We start from the raw sequence: 22,563 nt of genomic DNA, 5'->3' as shown, positions 1-22,563 counted from the left end.
GAGGGTCCAGCTCTGCTCCTTTGTGCCCTTGGCACAAACTCAGGTGCTACCTCTCCTCTCAGGCCAGGCTTGGACTTAGCTGCAAAATGATTTCAAGGCACCACAAGACTTACAATCTCCTTCACCACGTTCTGCTGCTCCTGCACCATGGCTGTGAACGGTGGGAGGCTGTCGGCATTACCAGAGCCAGCCCTCTGCTCTTCAGAGTCCTTGACAAAATCCACCTGCAAGGCACAGATTCGGGTGTTACTCTGCAACCACAGCATTGACAAAGCTCCTGTAAGGCTCCCCTGGGCCGGGCAGTTACCTCTGAGGACAGGCACACATATCTGTTGAACATGAGGAAGAAGGGGCTGTACTTGGTGGCAGAGTTGACCGAGGTGCGGAACTCGAAGAGCAGAGGGTCCAGGTGTGTGTCCCACTCACTGGGCTTCTCGTTCACCACGCTGCAGATGGAGGCCTTGAGCACCTCAGCACTGCAGTCACCAGGGCTGGGAGGGTCTGCAGGGTCTGTGGGTGTCAGGAGCTGGGAGATGTTCCAGCGCTCGCACAGGTGCCGGCTCACCTGGGAGAACATGGAGATCACGGTGTGTCAGCCCCACAGCAGCCCCAAGGCACGGTGCCCCCTCTGCCAGGAGAGGCTGTGCAGCAGAAAACGCTCCCCAGAGAAGTTAGAGCCTGGGAAAATGTTTTGCAACGACTGCTCCTGTGCTTGAAGCTTTCCACAGCTGGGAAGCTGGGTTAATCCCAGGGTAGGGCTGGAATTTGGTGCACACGGTCTTTCCTAAGCAGAGAAGACTTGCACCACTGATCCAAAACCTTAAATCCCTGCCAGCGTGAAAGCACTGGCAAAGCAACTCCCACTCCCAACAGGGCTGGGGCAGGGATAAGGCAGCATCAGCTCCTTGCCCCTCCTACACAGCACATCACAGGACCTGCTGCCAAAAAACCTGCTGAAGGTCATGCTGCTTCCCCCTGAACCACCCCACACCAAACCTACCTCCTCACAGAAATCCCAGCTCTGACTGGTGTAAATGTTCTTGGAGGCACCAAACCTGGGCAAGAACAGGAAAAACAACTGGTTTTACTCCATCAGCTGAGACAGAGCCCAAGGAGTTCCATCTTTATGGGTGCAAATGGGATAGGAAGGGGATAGGACCCTCCAGCGGAGCTGGTGCCAACGAGGCTGCTGTGACCTCCCAAAGAGCAGAGAGGTCTGCTGGTCCCTCTGTTCCAAATCAGCCAATCCTGTTTGCTTTTGAATGATGAGGCAGCAGCAGAAATGAGAGGAGCTTCTTGCTCTGAATTCAAATTCTCCACTGGCCCCACGTGTTTTCCACAAGGACAATGTCACATGGTGACACAAACACTTTCTAGGAGAAATCTGGGAATGGTTTTAAAGCTTCTGCAGAGAACTGGGACACAGCTCCCCTGGCCTTGGGCTACTCAGAGAAACATTTCTGCCTCTTTCTTCTCTGCCCATAACAGGAGGGTAACAGGCTCTTCCCAAGGACTTTGTAAAGAGCAACTGAGAGGCACTGCATGGTCTCTCCTGTAGAAGGGAGAGTTCCTGCACTCACAGGAAAACATCCTGAAGGCACCAGGTATTTTTGCAACACACCCCAGCACTCCCCACCACACTGCAGAGGTGCAATGTAATCAACAGCAGAGCGGCCCACCTGTAAAAAACAGTAGCCAGGGCTTTAGCCACGGAGAAGGGATCTTTCTTCTGCAGAGGAGCAGCCTCCACCCACTTGGTGAAGTAGTCAGTCACAAGCAGGACGTGTGTGTTGCTCTGGCTTGTCTCGGGAAAAGGCCCTGCGTAAATAGCCATAAAAAAAAAAAAAAAATCAATGCGATGCCGTCATATACCCCAAACGGGGAAAGTTAAAAACCCAGTCGCTGCAGAAGTGACCACGACTCTCCTCTGCAATGTCATTCGGCCAGAACATTTTCGGTGACCTTTGTCAGCAAAAACACACCCATCAGAGCTCCAGCTCTGGGGAAGAAGGCACGCCCACAGCTCTCCCTGTGTGCGGAGAGGGAGCCGAGCCAAGCCCAGGGATCAGGTTGCACCCTGGGCGGCTGCTGTGGCCTCCTTGGCAGCTCCTCAGAGCCGGCAGCTTTCCCTCCGTGCGTGTGGCAGCAGGTCTGCCACACTCCCGGCTGGCGGGGAGGAGCCCCGAGAGCCACTTGAGACACTCACTCACCGTGGATGTCTAATCCCAGCACTTCCCAGGGGGATTCCACCCTGACAGGCCTGGCTTTCCGCATCACGTTCTTGTTGTGCTCCGCGTTCTGGCACGTTTCACACATTTTGATCTGGAGAGGGAAAAGAGGGATCAAAGGAACTTGGGAATGTGCTGACGGATCCTGTCAGACTCAGACTGCACAGGCTGTGGAAGGGTGAGACACACAGCAGGGCTGAGCAGTTTCCTTTCTCCCAATAAAAATAAGGAGGCGCAGGAAAAAAAGAGGACGAAACAAAACAGGCTGACGCATCTCACCTTTCACAGGGCTCACCTAACAGCTTTCTCTGACACAATAACCAAATTTCTCAACGTGGCCTACAGCTAAGCTATTTCTCACCCTGTTTCCAGGCAAATTTTTATTGTATTTTAACCTCCTACTGCTGGTTAGGGAAATCCTCAGCTCTAGGATGCTGGAGGAGCTCAGACCATGCAATGCCTGCACACTCCTTAAACCACAGTGATGCAGAGTCCTGCTGCAGGGAAGTGCCAGCAATGGAACAGCAGAGGAGACACCGAGATCCTCCTCTAGCCATAGTTTAGGGAACTGGGCAGCTCTGGAAGGAATCCAGACTGCTCAAAGCTAGATTCAGCAACTTGTCTGAAACAATCCCACATTGCCATGCTGACCAAAACTTCCCCACACAAGGAGGCTGAAGAGGCTTCCTGACACTCAGGGGAAGACATCCAGCCTATCCAGCTGCCTCGGGACGTTCCAAGATTCACCTGCAGAGTAACTCAGTGTGTGGCTTCCCAGCACAGGCACGGGGAATGACATCATCCCTGCACCAGGGCTCTTGTGGCTGCTGCCTCGGGACTGCTGCCAGCACCGGTGTCACAGACACGGTCACTGCTCTCCACTTACCCAGTCCACAACATCCTTCACGATGCCCAGCCAGTAATACCGGCTCTGGATGCGGTGCACGGTCTTCTTCTGGCCCAAGTGGTTCCCGATTTCGGTGAAATGGCTTTCCAGGAAGACCTGACGCCTGCGCTCGGGATCCACGATCACCTCGCGCTTCTCCTCCTTCTTGGGTCCCACGTAGTAGAGGCAGCCGCCTGCGGATGCCAGAGGTTTGTCTCCAACAGCTCTTTCTCATAGCTGCTCGCCTCCCGAAAAGCGGTCATTTTCCACAGTGGGAAACACAGCTCCGGGGGCTGCTGCTTGCCTTGGGAGATCCTGCTGCCCCTGGAGAAGCCGCTAACCTGGAATCACCCCCACGCACGCCCACGGAGCTTTCCTGCACTCAAGACTGTGTGAAATCCTCCGCTACAACAAAGCCACCGCGGTCCCCACGGGGCAGCCGTGGAGCACCGGTGCCACCGCGGGGTGCCACGATCCCCGCTCCGTGCCCCTGACGCGGTGCCAAGGCACGGGGCTGGCCGGGGATGGCGCTGCCCAGAAGCCCATCCCCTCCCCAGGCCCAGACTCCGGCACATCCCCCGTGTCTGCAGGACTGGCACCCGCCGGCTTTCCCCCACAGGCTGCCCCCGGGGCAGGCCGCGGCCCAGGGCAGCCCGACACCGCCGCGCTGCCCCCCGGCTCCCCACCGTCCACGACGAACTTCCGGGCGTAGCGCTTGAGGTTCTTCCTCTTGATGGAGCAGAAGCTGGGCGGGAAGCAGCCCTCGGCCAGCAGCCGGTAAATGTCCTCGAACTTGCTGCCGTGGCCGCAGGGTTCTGCCGCCACCACCACCTCCCGCTCGGCCTCCGGCAGCGCCGCGTCCATGGCCGGGCCGGGCCGGGGCCGCGCTGACCCCGCTGCGCGCGTCCCCGCCGCGCGCCCCCGTGAGAGGCGGGCGGATCTCAGGGACCGTCTGCAAACAACCTGCGGCGGCCGCTGCCGCTCCGAGCAGAGCCGGCCCGGCCGTGAGGGCTGCGGGGCAGCGGCCCCGCTGCGGAATCGGGCGGCGGCGACGTCACGGAGATGACAAAAACAACAAGCGTCAAACTGGGCAGAACGGGCGCGTTCCGCCGCTTTCCGTTTTTGCCCCGGTTGGGAATTTGCCGATGCGCCCTCCCACGGACGGAAGCGGAGCCCTTTGAGGGCAGGACCGAGTCGCGTTCGCCGGCAGGAAACATGTCCGCGGGCCGGCCGTTCCGCGGGTGCGCCTGCTTTTTCACCGACAACATCTTCGTGGGGCGGTTCGGGCTCCACGTGCGGTACCGGGACGGGTCGCAGCTCCGCCGGGACTACGGCCGGGTACCGCTGGGGCGGGCGGGGCCGGGGGGAGCGGGCTGCGCCGGTGGCCGCGGCCGTGACGTGCCCGTGTGTTGCAGGCGCTGCGGGAGCGCGGCTGCCGGAGCGAGGAGCAGTTCCAGGAGGTGCTGAGGGAGGTGAGCAGCGGGAGCCCCTCACGGCCACCGGGGATGGGCTGGAAAACTCATCCAGTGCCAGCCCTGCCATGGCAGGGATACCTCCCACTGTCCCAGGCTGTTCCAAGCCCTGTCCAACCTGGCCTTGGGCACTGCCAGGGATCCAGGGGCAGCCACAGCTGCTCTGGGCACCCTGTGCTAGGGCGTCACCACCTTCACAGGGAGGACATTTTTTGCAAAATCGCTTCTAACCCTGCCCTCTGTTAGTGAAGCCATTCCCCGTGTCCTGTCACTCCATCCATTGGAAACTGTCTGCATCTTTTTTGTCGACCCCTTCAGGCCCTGCAAGGCCAAAGCTTCTCCTCTCCAGGCTGCACACCCCCAGCAGATCCGCTCCCTCCCTCTGCTCATCCCGTGCCCCTCAGGTTTTTCCTGAGCTGGGCCAGCTCCCGATCCCGGGGGACGAGATGGGGAGCCCTGGCCCTTCTCTGGGATCCCCTCCCACACACCGGGATCAGTCCCGAAGGGAGTTTGGGATTTGCTGGAACCTCCCAGCACCGGGCCCAGCTCCCGGCACCGCGTCCCGATCCGCTCTGGTGCCGGGCAGCTCCAGAGAGAAGAATTCCCCGCGGGCGCCCATCAGCCAAGAGTTTATTCGGGCAACACCCTGCAATTAAACCTGTCATTCATCACAAACCAGCGGCCTCTGAGCCGCTCCCTCCTTGCATTTACTCCGCTGCCTCCCAGTGCCCTGGTTTGTCTTTCTTGTCCCTTCTTGTACCAATCATTTTTAAAGGCAGCCCCGAGCTGGGAATCCCACAGAAATTCACCCTTTATCACGGAATCTCTGCTTCTTTCCAGGCCAGGGACAAGGATCGGTCACTCACCAGCTCCAATGTCACCTGACACTAAGGGGACAGACAGGTTCTTTTAGGAATTCTTGGCAGAATGATGGTGGCAGTAAATCATCCTGTTAATTAAAGCTTTATTAACAGGATATTATGATTCATACAGCACAGAACTTATGAGTAGAGCAGCACAGGATTTCCCCAGGCAGAATCAAAGGAGCACAACAAGCAATGTAATACAGAATATAAATTAATATTAAAAAGTTATACATAAATATATATATTAAAATATAGGAAAATATAAATAAATATAAATCTATAAAAATATTAAAATAAATTTTAAAAGCCTCACTTAGGATTTCAAGATCCTAACTTTGGTTGTAATTTATAGTCCCTAGGTCCTAACCACTTTTTAATCACCTGGGCTCTCTGCAGATCTGCTCAGATCTTCATACAAATTTTGCTGTATCAATGTAAACATCATAAAGGAGACATAAACATGACATAAACAGGAGTCACTCAGGGCTGGGAGGAAGCAGATGACAGTGGCTGTGGGAGGTCACAGCTCTCCCTGTCCAGCACAAATTCCAGTCCAAGTTTCCCACTTAGAACTCGATACTGATTTTTTTAGGCAGTGCTGGGTTACAGATCCCTGCCCTGTGACCTGGTGCTCAGGGGCCTTGGGGCTGGGAGGGAGGGGAAGAAGAAGGAAGCTGAGAAATCTGTTTGATTTGTCTGCTCGGTTCCCAAGACCTTCAGGTCCTGATACTGAGGGAAAGGGAATGGACACAGGAGCTGCTCGGTCCCAGGGAATGGCTGCTGGCTCACTCCTCAGTGAGGACTGTTACAAATGAACTCCAGGATGGGGAATCAAACGGGAAGAGCTGCCTGGATCAGCTGTTTGCTCTGACAAAGGGCAGCTTAGCCTGTCTCCACCACACTTAGCAGTAATCCCTTCATGACAGGACTTGCCTTGCTGCCAGCAAATGTCTTTATTTTGGACAATGCCTCTATTGTCAGAACAAAAGCCAGATTCAGGAGGTGTCAGAATGCCTGAAAGGGCTAAAACCTCACAGCTCCACTTGACACTTCCACAGAAAGTCCTCAGTTACTTTTGAAGCCATCTGTAAAGAGAACACAACTCTTCTCAGGCATTTGGCTTTCCAGATATTTTCTGGACTTGTCTTGACCACAGAAAAACAAAGCAAACATTCTGTCTCCCAGAGGTGCCCCCAAACAAAAATAACCGGTTTAAAACAATGAGCAAATTCCTGGAGCTGTTTTACTTAGTCCTGTTGATTTCTGACCATGTGCTCTGTTGTTTACTTACAGATTGAGGCAGAAGTGCAGAGAAGAAAAGAGTTAATCCATCAGTCAGTGGAACGCAGAGCCATCATCTCCAAGTGCTACAAACCAAAACACCCAGAGGTGTACACTCTGCAGGTACACAGGAGGTTTGACATCTCTTTTGCACCCAGAAGAAATTACCTGAGAGTTTTATTTTTGCAGTTTATATCCACTTCTCCTCGGGATTGCACAGTTCTAAAGCTGCACTGAATTAAAACACAGGTGTAGCAATGAAAACTGGATTTAAAACTTTAAAAACACAACAGCACATCGTGTTCCCCAGGCAAGATTCCTGGTGTTCCAGACAGGAAAGGCTCTTTCCTAATATCTGTGACAAATCTGGCTAGTTACTCCTACAAAACCATGAACTAAAGCAAGCAGCAACTTCCCTGCCCCACCAGGTAAAACACCAGTGACATTCTGCATTTCCTGCCATGGAATTAACCCGAGTGTGACTCAGCCTTGCTCCCTAGGGACTGTCTATTTCCCTGAAGTTCATTTCCCTCTCGGGCTTTGCAGGCTGATTGTGTTTCTGTGTGTTTTTCCCATCCTTCCCTCGACACCAGGATTCCTTCCTGGCCCCAGAGTTTCTGGAAATTGTGAGGTTCTGCACATCTCCAGGTGCTGATCTCCAGGGCCTCCTGAGCTACCTCGAGTCCTTCTCAGGTAAAGAAAACAACACCTCAGTCACACAGATCTCCCTGGTGACAGCTGTTCCCAAGCCCTGTCTGGAACAGCTCTGCTTTGACACAAGCTGGGGCACACAGGATGTTATTCCCTGCCTGAGGAGGGTCTCTGGAGAGGCAGCAGTTCTGCTCTGGATCAGAGGTTGTTTTCTGCTTTCCCATCCCAGCCTGCTGATGTCTCACCAGAGGCTCCAGCTGCAGCAGGGCTGGGGGTTTGGTTGTAGCACACCTCAGCAGGGAGGCTGCTGAAGGAGCACTGGGAGCCCGGGGAGCTTGGTTTTCCCTCCCTGAGTGTTTTGCCATTACAGACAGTCCCTGTTGGTTAGTCTGGGCTGAAACAGCTTCAGTCTAACTTTCAGTCTTTGAAAAACAGATCTGGGTTTTCAGCTTCCCTGGAGGCAGCTGTGAAGCTCTCTGCCTACCAGAAATGCTGCCAAGATGCAGAGGGGAAGAGGCAGAGTTGCCTCCTTTGCTCAAGGCAAAAGACACCAATGTCTGTGTGCAGAGCTCCTGGATTTATCCAGGGCACCGGTTCCAGACACAGCCTTCTGCTCTGCAAATGAGGGACCAGCGTGAAAAACAACAAATACACCCCAGAGCTGATCCCAGGAAATGGTCCCAGCACAAAGTGGAGCCTGTGAGTGCTGTGCTCTCACTGACACCAGCACAGTGCAGCTGGACAGGCAGCCAGGAAAACTGGGGAATTTCCCCAGCAAACTCTGTCTCCCCTCTCCTGACAGATAAGAGGATCTATCGACTGCCAGTGTTCACAGAGGAATTCTGCCAGGCCTTTGTGGATGAGCTGGAGAACTTTGAGCAGTCAGATATGCCTAAAGGCAGGCCCAACACCATGAACAACTACGGGGTAGGACTCATCTCTTGTACTTCCTCAGGGGCAGTGTTCACTGTGCTCACCTCCTCACTCCCTCCATTTCCAGAGTCTCATTTTACACTGTGCAGTTTGAGTTCAGTGCCCCTTGGAGTGAGAGCTGAGGGAATGTTACAGGGACAGAAGAAAGTGGGAATGCAGGGGAAGGGGACGGAGTTGGTATCTCAGAGCAAAGAGCTCCTTGTGCTTAAGCAATACAAATTTAAATCAAGGAGACAGTTTTGGTCTTATTACTCTGTGTTTCCCCCATCACTGTCCAGCTTGATCCTCCTTCCTTTTCCCTGTAGCTGGAGCCCTTGCTCTAAAGTCCTTGATCTGAGCCAGCAGCAGGGCTGGAGGAGAACAGCAGCTCTGAGGAGCAGCAGCTGCTGAGCTGTCCCCCCTCGTGTCCTCAGGTTTTGCTGAACGAGCTGGGCATGGACGAGCCTTTCCTGACGCCGCTGCGGGAGCGGCTCCTGCCCATCACGGCCCTGCTGTACCCGGAGCTGGGCGGGGCCTGCCTGGACAGCCACAAAGCTTTTGTGGTCAAGTACTCCCTGCACGAGGACCTGGACCTGAGCTCTCACTATGACAACGCTGAAGTCACCCTGAACGTTTCCCTGGGAAAGGAATTCACAGAAGGAAGCTTGTACTTCGGGGATTTCAACCAGGTACCGAGCATATCCCACTCACCTCTCCCTCCTCACCCCTCAGCTTCAAGGCATTCACCGTGTACTAAAAAACAATTATTCACTTCTGACAGTCAAACTGTCAAACTGCTCTGTTCCTTCCCCATTTTTCACATGGCTTGGTTATACAGGAGCCTCTTTTGCCCCTTTTGTAATATTCCAATTTCCAATACCAATATTCAGTATTTTAAAGAGAGAACAGATGCAGCTTTGCAGTAGAAACTGGAGTGAAACAAGCCATCCCCTCTTTGCACATCTGAAACTCTGAGCAGGGAGATGATGAGGGAGAGATTTATTTCAGATGTAACTTCAACATAAATCTCCAGCACCTGTTTTTAGGGCAAGAGTGAGGTAGAAGCTGCTATACAGCAGTGAAACTTTTTTTTAAATTGAATCTCTAAATTCTCTCTGAATGAGGTGCAGTTTGCCCTCTCCATGTTGCTCGCCCTGGGTGCTGTGGGGGAAGAGGTGACAAATTTCAACCATTTGAGGCACTGAAGTGACAGCACACCCCCTCCCGTTGTTGCAGGATCCCAGCCCCGTGCCGAAGTACATCGAGGTGGAGCACATGGGAGGCCACGGGCTGCTGCACCGAGGGGGGCAGATCCACGGGGCCCTGCCCATCGCCTCGGGGCAGCGCTGGAACCTCATCGTGTGGATGAGGTCATCGGCCATCCGAAACCAGCTGTGCCCCATGTGCCACAGGAAACCCGAGCTGGTGGAGGCCGAGGGCTTTGGGGATGGCTTCACAGAACCCCACACCGTGAATCTCTGTGCCTTGGGGTAGCAGGGGTGGTGATTTTCCCACAGCGAGTTGCCCAAAGTTCCTTTCTGACCTCCCAGGCTGCACTCACAGGCTCTGCTGGGTGCACGAGTCCTTGCAAGGAGCAGTTCTCACCTTGGGAAGGAATGCAAAGCCAGCCTTGCCAGGATTCCAGCTGGAAAAGCTGGAACTCGGCTCCTGAGGGCTCAGGTGGGGCTGGAAGATACTCTAAGACACAGAAACCCCAACTGTGATTCCCTGCAGGAGCTCTGTCAACATTTCAAAGTGCACAAGGAAAACACCCAAAGCTCCTTGGCTTCTCTGCCAGCAGCAGTAGTCCAGGTCCCATTGGAAATGGGGAAGAACGGTACAAGAAACAATTTCTCTGCTGTTCTTGGGGCCTCCTGTCCTCTGCCAGGGACAGGGGAAGAGCTCTGTGTTGCTGAGTGGCCAGGAAGGATCTGCTCAGGAATGAGATCCAGGTGATTCACAGTGAGCTGCAGGGAATGGCAGGGAGTTATCATCACTGGATGTTTGTCTAACCCAGGCTCAGAAAAATCCACCAGGAGCAGTACAGGGAGCACTGATCCCCCAGGGTGGCTGAGAGTTCTCCTGAGGCTTCTTGAGAGCAGAAACTTTCCTTTCAAAGTTTTTGTGAACCTTATTAAGCAGAGCCAGAGCTCTGGGAACCACCTGCAGCACAGCAAAACTTCCCAGAGGAGGACAAGATGTACATTTAACTCCCTTTGCTTTAGTTACATGAGAAGTGAAAATATAAAATAACTCTGCCTACCTGAATGCAGCAGCAGGCCTGGGGCTTCTTAGTTTGGCACCAACATCCCCCAGAAACTGATGGATTGGAAGGGTCAAGTGCTCTCCCCTCCTTTATTCCAGCTGGCTGAAAGCATGTGACTCTTCCACCTACTAAACAAATTAAAGAAGTCTTGGTGTCTGCATTTGCCTCCGTGGAAAATTAACTCGGTCTATTCGATAGATGGTGCTGAATTGATAAGGGGCTTTTCCATTGATCTGTTCAGTGCAGTAATTACAGCACATTGGTGATCACATCGGTAATTGTGAAGGGCTGAAGGCGAGTGCAGCTCGCACAAAAGGTGTTCATTGCAGCTCTCCCAGCGGACCCGCTGGGTTTTGGCTGGGGCTGTCATGAGCATGGAGTGCTGATGAGCTTCTCATTAGTAAAGCTCATTAAAATTACACCGGGGGAAGGAAACCGGCGGTTGTATCTGAGCAGGAGCCACTACCAAGAAACGCAGTCTCTAAGCCTTTATCTCGTTCACTGGCGAACGTGAGCGCTCCCAATCTGCCCGAATTCAGCCCAGAAACTGAGCTACGGGGCGGCCCCCGGAACCAAAGAGCGCGGTCCGGCTGCCGCCCGGCCCCACGCGCGGCGGACGGAGGCGGGAGGCGGCCAGCGCGGCCCCGGCGGCGGGAGCCCCGCTCGGGGCGGCGGGACCGGCCCGGTGAGTCCCGCTCACCCTCGCGCCTCCTGCCTGCGGCGGGATCGGGCCGGGCCGGCTGAGGGCACCGGGGAAAGAGGGAAGCACAGGCGGGAGCGCTGCGGCGGCCCCGGGGCCGGCGGGGGCTGATAAAGAGCGGCGCACTTAAAGGGGCCGCGCGCGCAGAACGCGTCCTGCTGAGCTCTTAAAGGGCCAGCGCACCTCGTGCTGAGCTCTTAAAGGGCCAGCACACATCGCATGCCGCAGGCTGCCCGTGCTGGAGGTGAGGGCAGGGACAGCCCCTGCAGCTGCCCAGGGCAGAGCAGCGCCGGGCGGGGCCGGGCCTGGCAGAGCTGTGTGGGCAGGAGGAGTCGCTGTGGGCCCAGCCTGTGTCAGGAGGTGAGAGCCCGGCTTGGGGCACAGCCAGCCTGGGATGGGTTTGAGATTCGTCACCGGGATGCTGCTGGCTGAACCTAGCTCCAGATCCATTGATCCTGCTGCTGTGGATGTATAAAAGGTTTTTTCCCTGCTGCCACAACCAGAATAGAACGATCCGAGTCCCAGACCTGTCCCCAGCACGGCCCTGGTGCAAGGGGCAGCTGCTGGGTGTGTGTGCATGGAGGACTCTCATCCTCTGAAACTTCCCTGTGTGCCCATAATGGTTGTGATTGGTTTTGGTTTGTTGTTTCTTTTTTTTCTGATTGAAATTTCCTTATGGAAATCAATCAAAAGTCTGATTCACTTGGGAGCAAATCCAAATTGCTGCCTGGGAAAGTCGAGGTGGTAAACAATTAATTAATGTGGTACTTGGAAGGTGGCTGTGAGAAAGCATTTCCCAGCTCCTGCTCTGCCCACGGTGCCAGTTAGGTTTTTTTAATTAATGAGAGCATGGATCACACCGGCCTGGGGCCGCCGGCATCCCCGGGGCTGATGGACAGGGGTGCCAGCTCCATGCATCATCTGTTTTCTAAGAGTAAATTGGAATATTAAAAATTCATTCTTCCCCTTGGCTTGTGGCTGCTCTCAGCATTTTAAGTGGGTGATTGACTCTGGGAGGACGTTTTGTTCTGCTGAGTGTGGCTGCAGTATCCATCACACTCTGCCTGTGTCCATCTGTGGTGCAGCATCTCCTGATGGAGTGACCATGGGCACAGCACTGCTGCAGGAACAGCCCCAGGCCCTTCTGTGCTTGCCCACAGTGGGAAACCTGCTGGAAGGTTTTCCATGTGGAAAACCTGATTGGGGACAGTTGTCTGAGGCAGGTGAAGGCTGCCTGGGGATGGCAGTGCTGTCCCTGTGCCAGCTCCCTGCCAGGGCTGCACGCTGGGGGTTGGTGAAATTCCACGTGGCCACGACTGTGATGGGAGATGGGCAGAGTGCATGTGAGCAGGGAGGGAGTTCAACAGGAGCAGCTTTTCCAGGGCTGTTGGCTCAGACTGAAGGATTTTGGGGCTGCTGGGCAGGGTTGGTCCCCCATGGCTCTGATGTGACCCCTTCCCTGCAGGAGCTGCCATGGCCCACAGCCGCTCTCGGAAGCGATCGCGGAGCAGGAGCAAAAGCAATTCCCGGAGCAGGCATGAGAGGAAGGAGAAGAAAAGGAGGAAGAGCAGCAAGGACTCACAGCGAGGCAGCAGCTCTCCACCAAGGAAGAGGATCTCTGGCTCTCATGGACACAAGTCAAGCTTGGCAGCAGCCAGGGAAGGTGGGGGAAGGCCCCTGAGCTTGTGCTTTCACCACATTTCCACATTTGGGGCAGGTGCACAGAGAGGGCCCAGGGGAGAGAAGAGGGTCCCTGGTTTTAGTTGGCGTCTGTCACCTTGTCCTGTACTTTATGCCCCCTTTGGTCTTGTTCTGACAAGTGCAGAGATGGACCTAGTACCACAGAGGAACCCACAGTTCCTGGGTTGAACTGGGCACAGAGGGGGATTCCAGGCAGGAAAGAAACCAGACTGGGAGGGGGATAAAGCAACATCTCTGCTACTGCAGCGCCACAGCTGCTCCACTCACCCTCTTCTTGTGCATTGCAGAAAAGAAGAAGGAAGGAAAGGACAAAAAGAAGAGGAAGGCAAGTACCTCTTCTTCTGGGAATTCTTCATCCACCAGCTCTTCCTCATCTTCCTCTTCCTCTAGCTCCTCTTCTGATGATTCCAGTGACAGTGACTCCAAAATGAAGAAGAGTCAAGACAGCAAGAAAAAGCGAATGAAACAAAAAGACAAAAAGAAGAGGAAGAAGCAGAAGAAAAAAATAAAGAAGAAATCAAAAAAGAAGACAAAGGAGAGGGCTAAGGAGGAGAAAGCCAAGGGAGAAGAGGTGCCTGGCCCCTCACTGGAGCAGTGGCAGAAGGAATCAGGGGTGGATCCTGGGCCAGGTAATGATGCACTTTCCCTCCGGCTGGAGTCTGTGCACACAGGAGCTGTGCTGGTCCCTTTCCATGCAGGGTGTCTGAGGGAAGCTGGGCTGTGCACAGGGAGGAGCCCCAGGCTCTCCTCCCTCCTAAGTACTGTGCCCACCTTTGAGCCACACTCAGAGATTGATTTGTAAAGTGTTAGGATGTAGTTTATAGATGTGAGTTGGGAACAAAGATGCCAAATGGAAGGCCATAGTCAGCACTAATGTCCTGGCTTTGGGATCTGAAGTGCCCTTTCTTTGCGTGGTTTGTCACTGTACCCTGAGTACTGCCAGGAAAGGGGTGTGGAATGTTGTCTGTGAGCCGAAGCCCTGGTGCTGTGCCCCTCCCCTGGAGCACAGCTCTGACTGAGCACTGCATTCCAGTTCTGACAGATGAACAGAAATCCCGGATCCAGGCTATGAAGCCAATGACAAAGGAGGAGTGGGACGCGAGGCAGAGCGTCATCAGGAGAGTGGTGGATCCCGAAACAGGGAGAACCAGGTATGGCCCTGGGGAAAAGGGAGATGGGCTGTCCCTTCCCATCCATGCTGAGTGGGCTGGAGGCCTGGAGGATGCCTGTCCATGGCACTGCAGCACCATCCTGGACCCAGCCTCCCTTCAGCAGCAAAGGCCTGAGCCGACCCCTCACAGGTCCCCCCTCATCAGGCCTGGTGTGACTTACCCAGAAAGTGACACAATGACACCAAGTCACTGAATTGTGCTGGGGCTCCACACAAGGGACACTGGGCTGTGTTCCAGTATCCCATTGCTGCATCCACTTACCTTTCAGCTCCAAAGCCCTGGGCCCTGGTTAATACCCAGGTGGGAATGAGGAGCATGTGCCCTGTGGGGTTACAGACAGCAATCAAACCCAAGTTCATTTAGCTGCCAAATAGAAATGACCCAGTTTTTAATAAACTGCATCTTCTCAGCAAGCAGAAAATGTCATGCTGAAGAAAATTGGGTATGACAAGTCCAGTCTTAAAATAGAAGGCAGCCTGCAGGGCTCAGGGAGGTGTGGAACAAAGGTTGGTTCCCTGTAAGGCACATAATGAAGACAATTAAATTCCTGTTCATGTTTGGAGGTGTGAGCCGCCTCCGACACTGCTTGGAATTTGCTCAGCAAGATGCTCCCTGGCCTGGCTGCATTTCAGGCCCAAACTGGCTCCTGTTCCTGAATGTCTTTGCAGTTTCCTGGGGCAGCCAGGACCACACCTGAATGCTATAAAAAAAAAGAAGAGGTTTTGCATGGGTTGGGGCACTGTGGATTGTAGGGTGACAGGGGATACTTTTATTAGGAGTGTTTTCCTGTGCCAGTGTGACTGACTGCACACAGCAGGCAGTGCCCACAGCCTGGGGCAGGGCCAGCTGGCCCTCAGTTCTCAGGGAGCACTCCTGTCCTTGCTGCAGTGTGGTGACATTAATTCCATGGGAGCAATGGCAAAGTTTAAAACTGATACAAAAACAAAGTCACAAAATACAATGTCAGGGGTAGGCCAGCACTGGCCTTGCCTCAGGTGCATCAGCCCAGCACCTGCTCCTGGGTTTGGGGGAGCTGGGGCACAGCAGGTGCCCTCGGGGTGGGGGTCAGCACCCTTGCAACTGCAGGAACGTGCCAGTACTCTCACGGCTCCTGGGCCTGTGCTTGTCTTGCAGGCTCATTAAGGGGGACGGGGAAGTCCTGGAAGAAATCGTCAGCAAGGAGAGACACAAGGAGATTAACAAGGTAGTGGGAACTGGCCACCAGCATGAGCTGCACGGGGTGGCTGGGCATGGCCAGGGAGCTGCTGCACCCAGAAGGGTTTTTTTTCTACCCTGGGGACAAGATGAGCCCTGGCACCACTGCCAGAGCCCCTGGGGTGTTGCTGGTGGTCCTGCAGCCCTGGGCAGGGAGTGCTGTGAGTGCTCTATCTCCCTTGCAGCAAGCCACACGTGGGGATGGGCTGGCCTTCCAGGTGAGGACGGGGATGCTGCAGTGAGGGCAGGCACCAGCCAGCCCAGGAGCCCGTCCTGCTGCCCCTGCCAGCCCAGGGGAGCCTCTGCCTCTGGACCACGCAGACAGCACCGTGTCAAGATGTTCCCCAGGGGCCCTTTCCAGCTGCTCTGTAAGTTACTGACTGGGAAGGAGAGCGACTTTAGTGGTTCATCTCCCAGTAAACAGCTTCTCCCCTCCCTGTCCCAGCTCAGGCCAGTATGGCTGTAAAGTATCTGAGCCATTTGTCCCCATGCTCCTCTCGATGTTGAAGGAGCTCAGCAGCACCTAGGGGATGGGCTGAGCACCTCATGGTGCTGTGGCCAGGACAGGGTGTGTACCAGGGCCCCGAAACACACAGCTGGCTGCCACTTCTTCCCTTCAGGGGCTGCCCATGGCCCTTTCCCTGCTGGATCTGGCTCACAGGCCCTTTGCACTCACTGACCCTGCTCAGAGGGGAGTGGCTGTGGCTCTGCTTAGGCTGCAGCTCCTCTGCACCCCTGAGTGCCACCCTCCACTGTGCCCCAGGGCTTCTTCAGCCTTCCTGCAGCTTCACTTCCTTGGGTAGGGGAGCACTGACCTGGCACACTGCACTGGCACCTGTGCAGGTGTGCTTTGTGGAGAGGTGGCTTTGCCTTGCTCTCTGCTCCTGCATGCAACTCGTGTCCCTTCCCCACAGCACAGGCCCCGGGCAGCACTGGGGCTCTGGGCTTCCCTGGGCCCAGGGCTGCTCTGAAGCAAACACCTACAAACTGTAAAACAGAAAAGGACAAATGGGTTAAATGGGTCCTGCAGGACTGATCTCCACGGAGGGTTTCCACGTTCTGTTCATGGCTGTAACCCAATTAAACTGGCACCTGCTCACATTTTATGACTTGTCCATTTCTAGAGTTATTCCCCCACCCCAGAAAAAAGCAGACAGAGAAGAGCCTTCCCATTTCTTTAATCTGTGTAACTCACAATGATACTGTACACAAAGCACACCAGGCATTGGAACGATGCACTAACAGCAAGGAGGAGAAGGAAGTTGTACAGAAGGTTTGCCACACATAAGCGAGTCATCGGCACGGCACTGCACAGGTGGGGCGGAGCCGGAGCCCTCGGGCATCCCCCCGCTGGTTCCCCACGCACAGCTGGTACCCCTAGAGCAATTTTTTATAAATAAAATATAACTAACATTGTTGGAATATAAAATTGACAGTCGAGGGTATCAACAGGCAGAGGGAGGGGACCGTAAGGCTTCTAGAACTAATAGGAAATGCAGCAAACAGTGGCGATACCTGAAGAAGGGGCTGCTACAGCAAGCACGGCGGCTGCTGGGCGGGCTGGAGGGTGGTGGTGACCCTTTGGCTGATTCCTGCTCTGGGCTCGTGCCCCCGACACTGTAAACGGTTTTTGGTATTAGGATTTCGCCTCATCTGACTGAGTGATCTGAGCAAACAGGAAAACGACTCGGAGGGAATGCACGGGCTCCTCTCACTGTTTTTTTAAAAGACTTTAAAGGGACAGCGTCAGGTAGAAAGTCTGGCCTAAGGGTGCAGTAATATAAAAAGCTGCTTTTCATAAAAAATCTGAGCTCCGCAGCAGAGTTTGATTCCCATGGAAACGGAAAAGCAACCCCAAAGCCCGAGGCTGTGTTGTGCTGATGTGCAGACCAGGACGTGGGCTGTCACCGAGGGCTGCCCAGACAATGGCCGAGGGAGGACAAGAAACTTCCCATTCTCTCCTTTCAAAGCAAACAAGTTACTCGTAACAAGGATAAGTTAGGTCTTTACCCTGACAGTGCCCCTTCAGTAAGGATGGAATATACATCAATCTTTCCCTCACCACGTCCAAACGGATCCTCTTCCATACACGTGGAAAGGCATCAGGTCACATGCATTGCTCTCCAAAACAGCTCGGGACAAACAGGTTATAAACACAGAGTTAAACTATTGCTATTGTTCTGTGAGTGTTGACCTCTGCTTCAGAGGGATGAGTGCCAGATGGGGGCGGCTGAGGATTGAGAGATGGAGACGGGGATGGACTGAGTCGGTGAAGAAAAACTTACTGGCATTATTTCCTGTTGACTACACCCACCTCCCCGGGTATTATTGCAGCAATAAAGGTCCTGCTCTACAATTGCTTCTCCGTGTTGGATCCGTACAATGGCAACAGATGGGGGGCCAGGGAAAGGTTCAAGAAGCTCGACAAAGGATGAGGACGGAGGTGCTGTGATTGTCAGGCTAACTGGTTAGGAGCTGTTGGAAACATGAAGTGATGGAGAGGGTGAGTATCATATTGCACTTCTGCATTCATTGACAGTTACATTAAACTTGGTCCATAAAATAATTGCTTTGTACATAATGCCTGAAACAAAAAGCTACATTTTTAAAATATTAATAAACCCTGAAGGTTCCAGTCCCTCCAGACATTTTTTTCCCCTCTACATAAATAAATAACTTTCAATTTTATATATCCACTTTTTATGTTGAACATTTACATTCGCCTCTGTTTTACACTATCTACACATAAGAAAATGTGAACATCTCATCAACACTGGAAAATGTACAGGTAACGCCTCGGTTCTGGATTTGGAGGAAAGGTGAATTTTGCAAAGGCCATATCCAAATTTGCAGAAATTATTTAGTGATGTGGTTTGGTGACTTCACAGGATGGATTGTGGCTTGGCTTCCTACTCAGATGGCATCTGTTTGATAGAACATTCGGCTAGCAAAAAGCTGGGACAAATTCACATTGTTTTCAAACCCAGTAAAAGCTCTGGATGTACATTCAGAGAGAGCCAAGCTGAGTCAGCAGAAAGGGAAGTCAGTTTCCAGTAAGAAAAAGTCATCAGGTACATTCTGTAATTGGCTAATTACCAAAGAGAAGTGGTTAAACGTTTTGCAGTCGGGTCTGAGCGCTCCAGGGGCTCGGATGCCGGCGGCAGCTCCGCACTGTCCCTGCTCTGCCTCGGCCTGGACCCTCCACACCACGAACACATGAGTTGGATGAGTTGGATTTGTCTGCCGTGGCCCAGGGGCAGTGAGCAGAGCAGCGTTCACAGTGCTGTGGATCTCAGTGCGGCCGTCCTGCACCGTTCTTATTGAAACTGGTAAGAAAATGAAGCAGCCAGTCTAAAAAATTCTCTGTTATAAATAAGATCCTCGTAAGTAGAAAGTGATATAAAGACAGGAAAGTGTGGTGGGGAAAGCAGGGAGCTTTACACACAGTCAGGGAGCTCGGTAGGATTATAAAATCTCCATGTGAAGAGGCCAACTGGAGCCTGTGAATGGGCACTCCAGAACCTCCTGTGTGGATGTCCCTCCGCCCCAGGAGGTGTGTGCAAGGAGAGAACCTTTTCTGGCCCTGGGAGGGACAGGACTGAGGGGCTTTTTGGCAAGCCCTGGCTCCAGGCACTGTTCTCTGTCCCTGTCTGGGTGTCACCGGGGTGCCAGCCCTCTGCCACGCGCCCGCCAGCTCGCTCCAGCAGCACAAACCCAGTGCCTCAGGCACATCCACTGAGAAACACACCAGAAAAATTAAGATATGGCCTTTTCTTAAGGTTGCCTGACATTGTTGGCACACTTCCTTACAGTCTCCTTACTGCTGGAAAAACTTCTGCACAGATTGTTTGTGTTTTTTTAAATATATACATATATATATATGTGTGTGTGTATATATGTATAGATATCCACACACACCCTGGCTTAGCAATATTTCATTGTCATGCACTACAAACACTGGTGTAGCTACATGAGATGGTAACAGGTTTCCATTCTAAAAATCATCAGTGCAAAAAACAATGAGGTTTTACAGTTCAGTAACTATAGGTAAAAGAAGCGAGTCTAGTTCCCATGAAAGCTGCTACTGAACTTGGAGAGAACCTGGGAAGAAGAAAGGTCTCAGAGGTGGGTATTGAGAGAGTCAGACCCTGCATTTGGATGAGAAGAACTGCAATGCAATCCCGCTGCTGAGTGCCTTCAGCTGTTTCCAAATATATGGTGGTTACTTGTTGGAAATAATACATAGTGAGACTATTTGGAGACTTTAACAGCAAATTAAGTGTCTGAGGTTTGTAACAGCTCAAACAAAATAGCTTGTATTCCTCTTTTAATAGGTCAACACATTAAATTCCATCAGCTTCTAAAAGGTCTCTTTAAAAAATAACAGTAGTAACAATAATGACCCCGCTGTGTTGGGCACAAATCTGCCGACATTTCTGTTTCTGCCAATGGCATCGATGCAGCTTCAGCTTTGCACTGCACCAGCTCCTCGAGCTTTACACTGCACCAGCTCCTCCAGAACGTGGCTGCACGTGGATCTCTCTGTCCAGGAAAAGCCCTCGGTCGCTCTGCCTGGCACAGCCCACGACAAATCCCTCTCTGGGCCGGGGGAGCGGCGCATTACCCAACCCCAGAGCCCCCAGTCTGACTCCCGGGACAGCCCAGTACAAGCTCCCCCAGCCTCATGCCCTGTTCCTGGGGCTCTGAGGACAGCACTCGGTCACCGTGTTGGAGCGATGGCTAACAAGGCGAGGAGGAGGCACGTATTTACAGTCACTGACCCTGGATGAGAGAGAGGAGGAGGAGGCAGGAGAGAGCGCCGTCCTGATCTGGAGACTTCCCCCCCGATTTCCAGCTGTTCCTTGGGCTCACGCTGCACAAACCTGACGCTCCCGCTGCAAGGCCTGCACGTTCTGTGTGGGAACCATCCCGTCTCCTCCCAGAACACCGTGTTATTAGAGTAGCACCATATTTACCCTTCCAGCCCGAAACACTGGCCTCGTCCCTCTTTCCTTTTATTTTCTCCTCTGGTGGCTGCAGCTGACAATCCTGGCTCTGGCCTGGCTACTTCTGCCCCAAGAGGCCAGACTCCAGGCGGGACGCGGCGCTCCGGCCCCAGCAGCCCGTGGCGATGCTCATGCTCCTTTGGCTGCGCTCCCTGTCCCTGTCCTTGTCGCTGTCCGACTGGCTCTGGGTGCGCTCGGGCCGGTGGCCGGCGCCGCTGGCCGAGGGCTGGGAGGAGATGGTGCGCAGCAGGTGATTCCTCTTGCGCAGGAACTCGGCCTGGCTGGGCAGCCCGAAGCTGCCCTTGCGCAGCGCCATGCGCGTGGTGTTCTTGGCGGGGCGCGCGCGGTGGTTGTACTCCAGCTGTGCCAGGTGGGCGGCGTAGCCCTCCGTGATGAACTGTGGGGTGAGGGCAGGCGTTAGGGGGGTGGGACACGTTTCCCCGAGAGCCACAGGCAGCCAGGTATGTTCGCTCTGCCGGGTTTTGGGGTGTCCAGCCATGGAACCGCTCACACCCATTATGTGGCCCTGCTGCCTGGGACAGTTCCCACGCCGTTGGCCAACACTAGCTCAGTCACCACATTTGTGATGACCAAATTCCCACCTCCCTCCCATGGGAGGCCCTTGGCAGCAGCTCCAGGGCTCAGCCAAGTTGGCTCCTACCTGGCACTGGCTCTGCAGCTTCTTGGTGGGTCGGCCAACAATGTAGATGTGCGTGGGCGGGAGGCTGATGGAGCTGTACACCGAGATGTCCTTGGTGGATCCATACGCTGCGTGGATCCTCATGTGCAGCTGAGGGGACAGAAAGCAACACACGGGGTCAGAACACACGGGGCACCCCATGCTGCTCAACAGGCTGGGCTTTCCGTTTTCCAACAGCATTTGTGGGAATCTCAGGTCACTGGAACTAATGCAAGTTCCCAGCTGGATAACGAACCACTCAGGGAAGTGCTAATTAACAGAGCTGGGGATGTTTACAGGCCATGACAAGAGGAGTGACAGCAATACAAGAGCAGATCTCCACTTGCTGATCCACGGCCTTCCCTTGAGCTCTGCAGGGGGCAAGGTTGCTGCACACTTCCCTGCTGTCACCAGGGGAGAGGAGCTGCAAACCTGTGCAGGAATCATTAGCCATGAATGTTCCCCTCCACAGCCAAGCTGCTGCTACCTGCTGGGCAGAGGGAGAAGGGACAAAGCCTGCTGTTTTTCAGGGATACCTCTGCCTCTACTCCAAGCAGAGAGCAGCTCCTGGACAACCCCTTCTGTAGTGGGCTGGAGCAGGGGACGTGTGGATATTGGTGCCACCACACACTGGCCAGCTTTGAGCCCAGAACCACAGGTCAGGGAGAGGAAAGAGAATTTCTGACCCTGGTCCCAAACCTGTGGAGGACGAGAAAGCAACTGAGGGCCAGCTGCTCCCTCCACTGCCACTCAGGCCAAAAAGGGAGCCTAAGAAGATTTCCTGCTAATCAAGGCAGGGCAAGTGCTTGGGACACTGGCAGCTCCTTCACCTCCAGACACAAAAAACTTTGTTCTAACTGGAGCTTCTCTGAGCCTCTGGGCTGAGCAACATCAGGACCTCCCAAGGGTCAAACACCTGGAAGATTTCTGTGGAATCTCCCAGCAAAGCCATTTCTGCAGCAGCTCCATTCCCTCTCAGTCCTGCTGTCTCCACCACAGGCAGCCAAAAAGCCACCAAGCAGGTGAAAAAAGTGCACGTGTGGGGGAAGGGAGGCTCTACTGCCTCTGTTCCATTAGGGGTTTGAGGAGCAGTGATGAAATGGAGCAGTGCAGAGCAGAGGCAACACAATTTAACAGCATAGACACTTTTGTAGAGCAATAAAAGGACGAAAATAAAATGAACAGATTAATCTTCCACTACAGGTCACATTGCTGCCAAGAGACTGCTGCTGACAGTGGTGGTTGGACAAGGAGCAATCTAAACCCGTGCCACGATCCCATTTCAGCAGAGCCAGGCTTACGTCGGTGATGAGGGACTTGAGGAAGTTGGCCTTGTGCCGCAGCGGGTCGTGGACCAGCCCATCGCAGAAGGACACGATCCCATGGGGGAAGTTGTGCTGTGCTAACCACGCCACCACCCTCTGCTTCTGCATGTCAGGGCGGCCCGTGACATAGATAATGAGGTAGCCGAGGTCTTGCCAGTGCCTGGAAGGAAAAGCCACGAGTCAATGCATTGCAGAGCAAGGCC

At 53.9% G+C, this 22,563-nt stretch overlaps 3 protein-coding genes and 1 long non-coding RNA gene across 14 annotated transcripts in view; 2 read left to right on the top strand and 2 right to left on the bottom strand.

Annotated features, from left to right (window-relative positions):
- Positions 1-4,176: 4,176 nt before the first annotated feature.
- On the top strand, positions 4,177-10,722 carry OGFOD2 (2-oxoglutarate and iron dependent oxygenase domain containing 2). Its single transcript, XM_014874919.2, has 7 exons — positions 4,177-4,452; positions 4,530-4,586; positions 6,746-6,856; positions 7,327-7,426; positions 8,187-8,311; positions 8,731-8,985; positions 9,533-10,722. The coding sequence occupies exons 1-7, from the start codon at positions 4,177-4,179 to the stop codon at positions 9,788-9,790; spliced, it is 1,182 nt and encodes a 393-aa protein (XP_014730405.2). The 3' UTR covers positions 9,791-10,722.
- LOC148221622 (uncharacterized) lies at positions 5,200-10,691 on the bottom strand. Its single transcript, XR_015807680.1, has 2 exons — positions 10,560-10,691; positions 5,200-6,819 (listed from the first exon to the last, which is right to left on the bottom strand). It is a non-coding gene; the product is annotated as an uncharacterized LOC148221622 (long non-coding RNA).
- On the top strand, positions 8,846-18,215 carry ARL6IP4 (ARF like GTPase 6 interacting protein 4). Of its 5 annotated transcripts, none has more exons than XR_015807679.1 (7): positions 11,171-11,247; positions 12,728-12,925; positions 13,251-13,592; positions 13,997-14,114; positions 15,270-15,339; positions 15,536-15,718; positions 16,475-18,215. XR_015807679.1 is itself a non-coding variant. In XM_088176098.1 (6 exons), exons 2-6 carry the CDS (start codon positions 12,736-12,738, stop codon positions 15,590-15,592), a joined length of 777 nt encoding a protein of 258 aa, XP_088032224.1. In that variant the 5' UTR covers positions 8,846-8,985; positions 12,728-12,735; the 3' UTR covers positions 15,593-16,456. The 5 variants fall into 5 exon arrangements, 3 of the variants coding, with proteins under 3 accessions (XP_088032224.1, XP_014730407.2, XP_088032225.1); XR_015807678.1 differs by lacking the exon at positions 16,475-18,215 and adding an exon at positions 16,265-16,456; XM_088176098.1 differs by lacking the exons at positions 11,171-11,247; positions 16,475-18,215 and adding an exon at positions 8,846-8,985 and having other exon boundaries at positions 15,536-16,456.
- Positions 16,512-22,563, bottom strand: part of PITPNM2 (phosphatidylinositol transfer protein membrane associated 2) — a 124,722-nt gene continuing 118,670 nt past the window's right edge. For all 7 annotated transcript variants that reach the window (XM_014874906.2, XM_014874907.2, XM_014874905.2 and 4 more), the window contains 3 exons: positions 22,337-22,520; positions 21,018-21,146; positions 16,512-20,753 (listed from right to left, as the gene is read on the bottom strand). In XM_014874906.2, coding sequence (XP_014730392.2) covers positions 20,415-20,753; positions 21,018-21,146; positions 22,337-22,520 — 652 coding nt within the window. In that variant the 3' untranslated portion in view covers positions 16,512-20,414. The remainder of the gene's footprint in view (positions 20,754-21,017; positions 21,147-22,336; positions 22,521-22,563) is intronic.

This window comes from Sturnus vulgaris, chromosome 19, assembly GCF_052056855.1.
Source record: "Sturnus vulgaris isolate bStuVul1 chromosome 19, bStuVul1.hap1, whole genome shotgun sequence".
NCBI classification, from domain to species: Eukaryota; Metazoa; Chordata; class Aves; order Passeriformes; family Sturnidae; genus Sturnus; species Sturnus vulgaris.
Note: the sequence above shows the minus strand (reverse complement) of the source record. Positions and strands in the feature narration are given on the sequence as shown.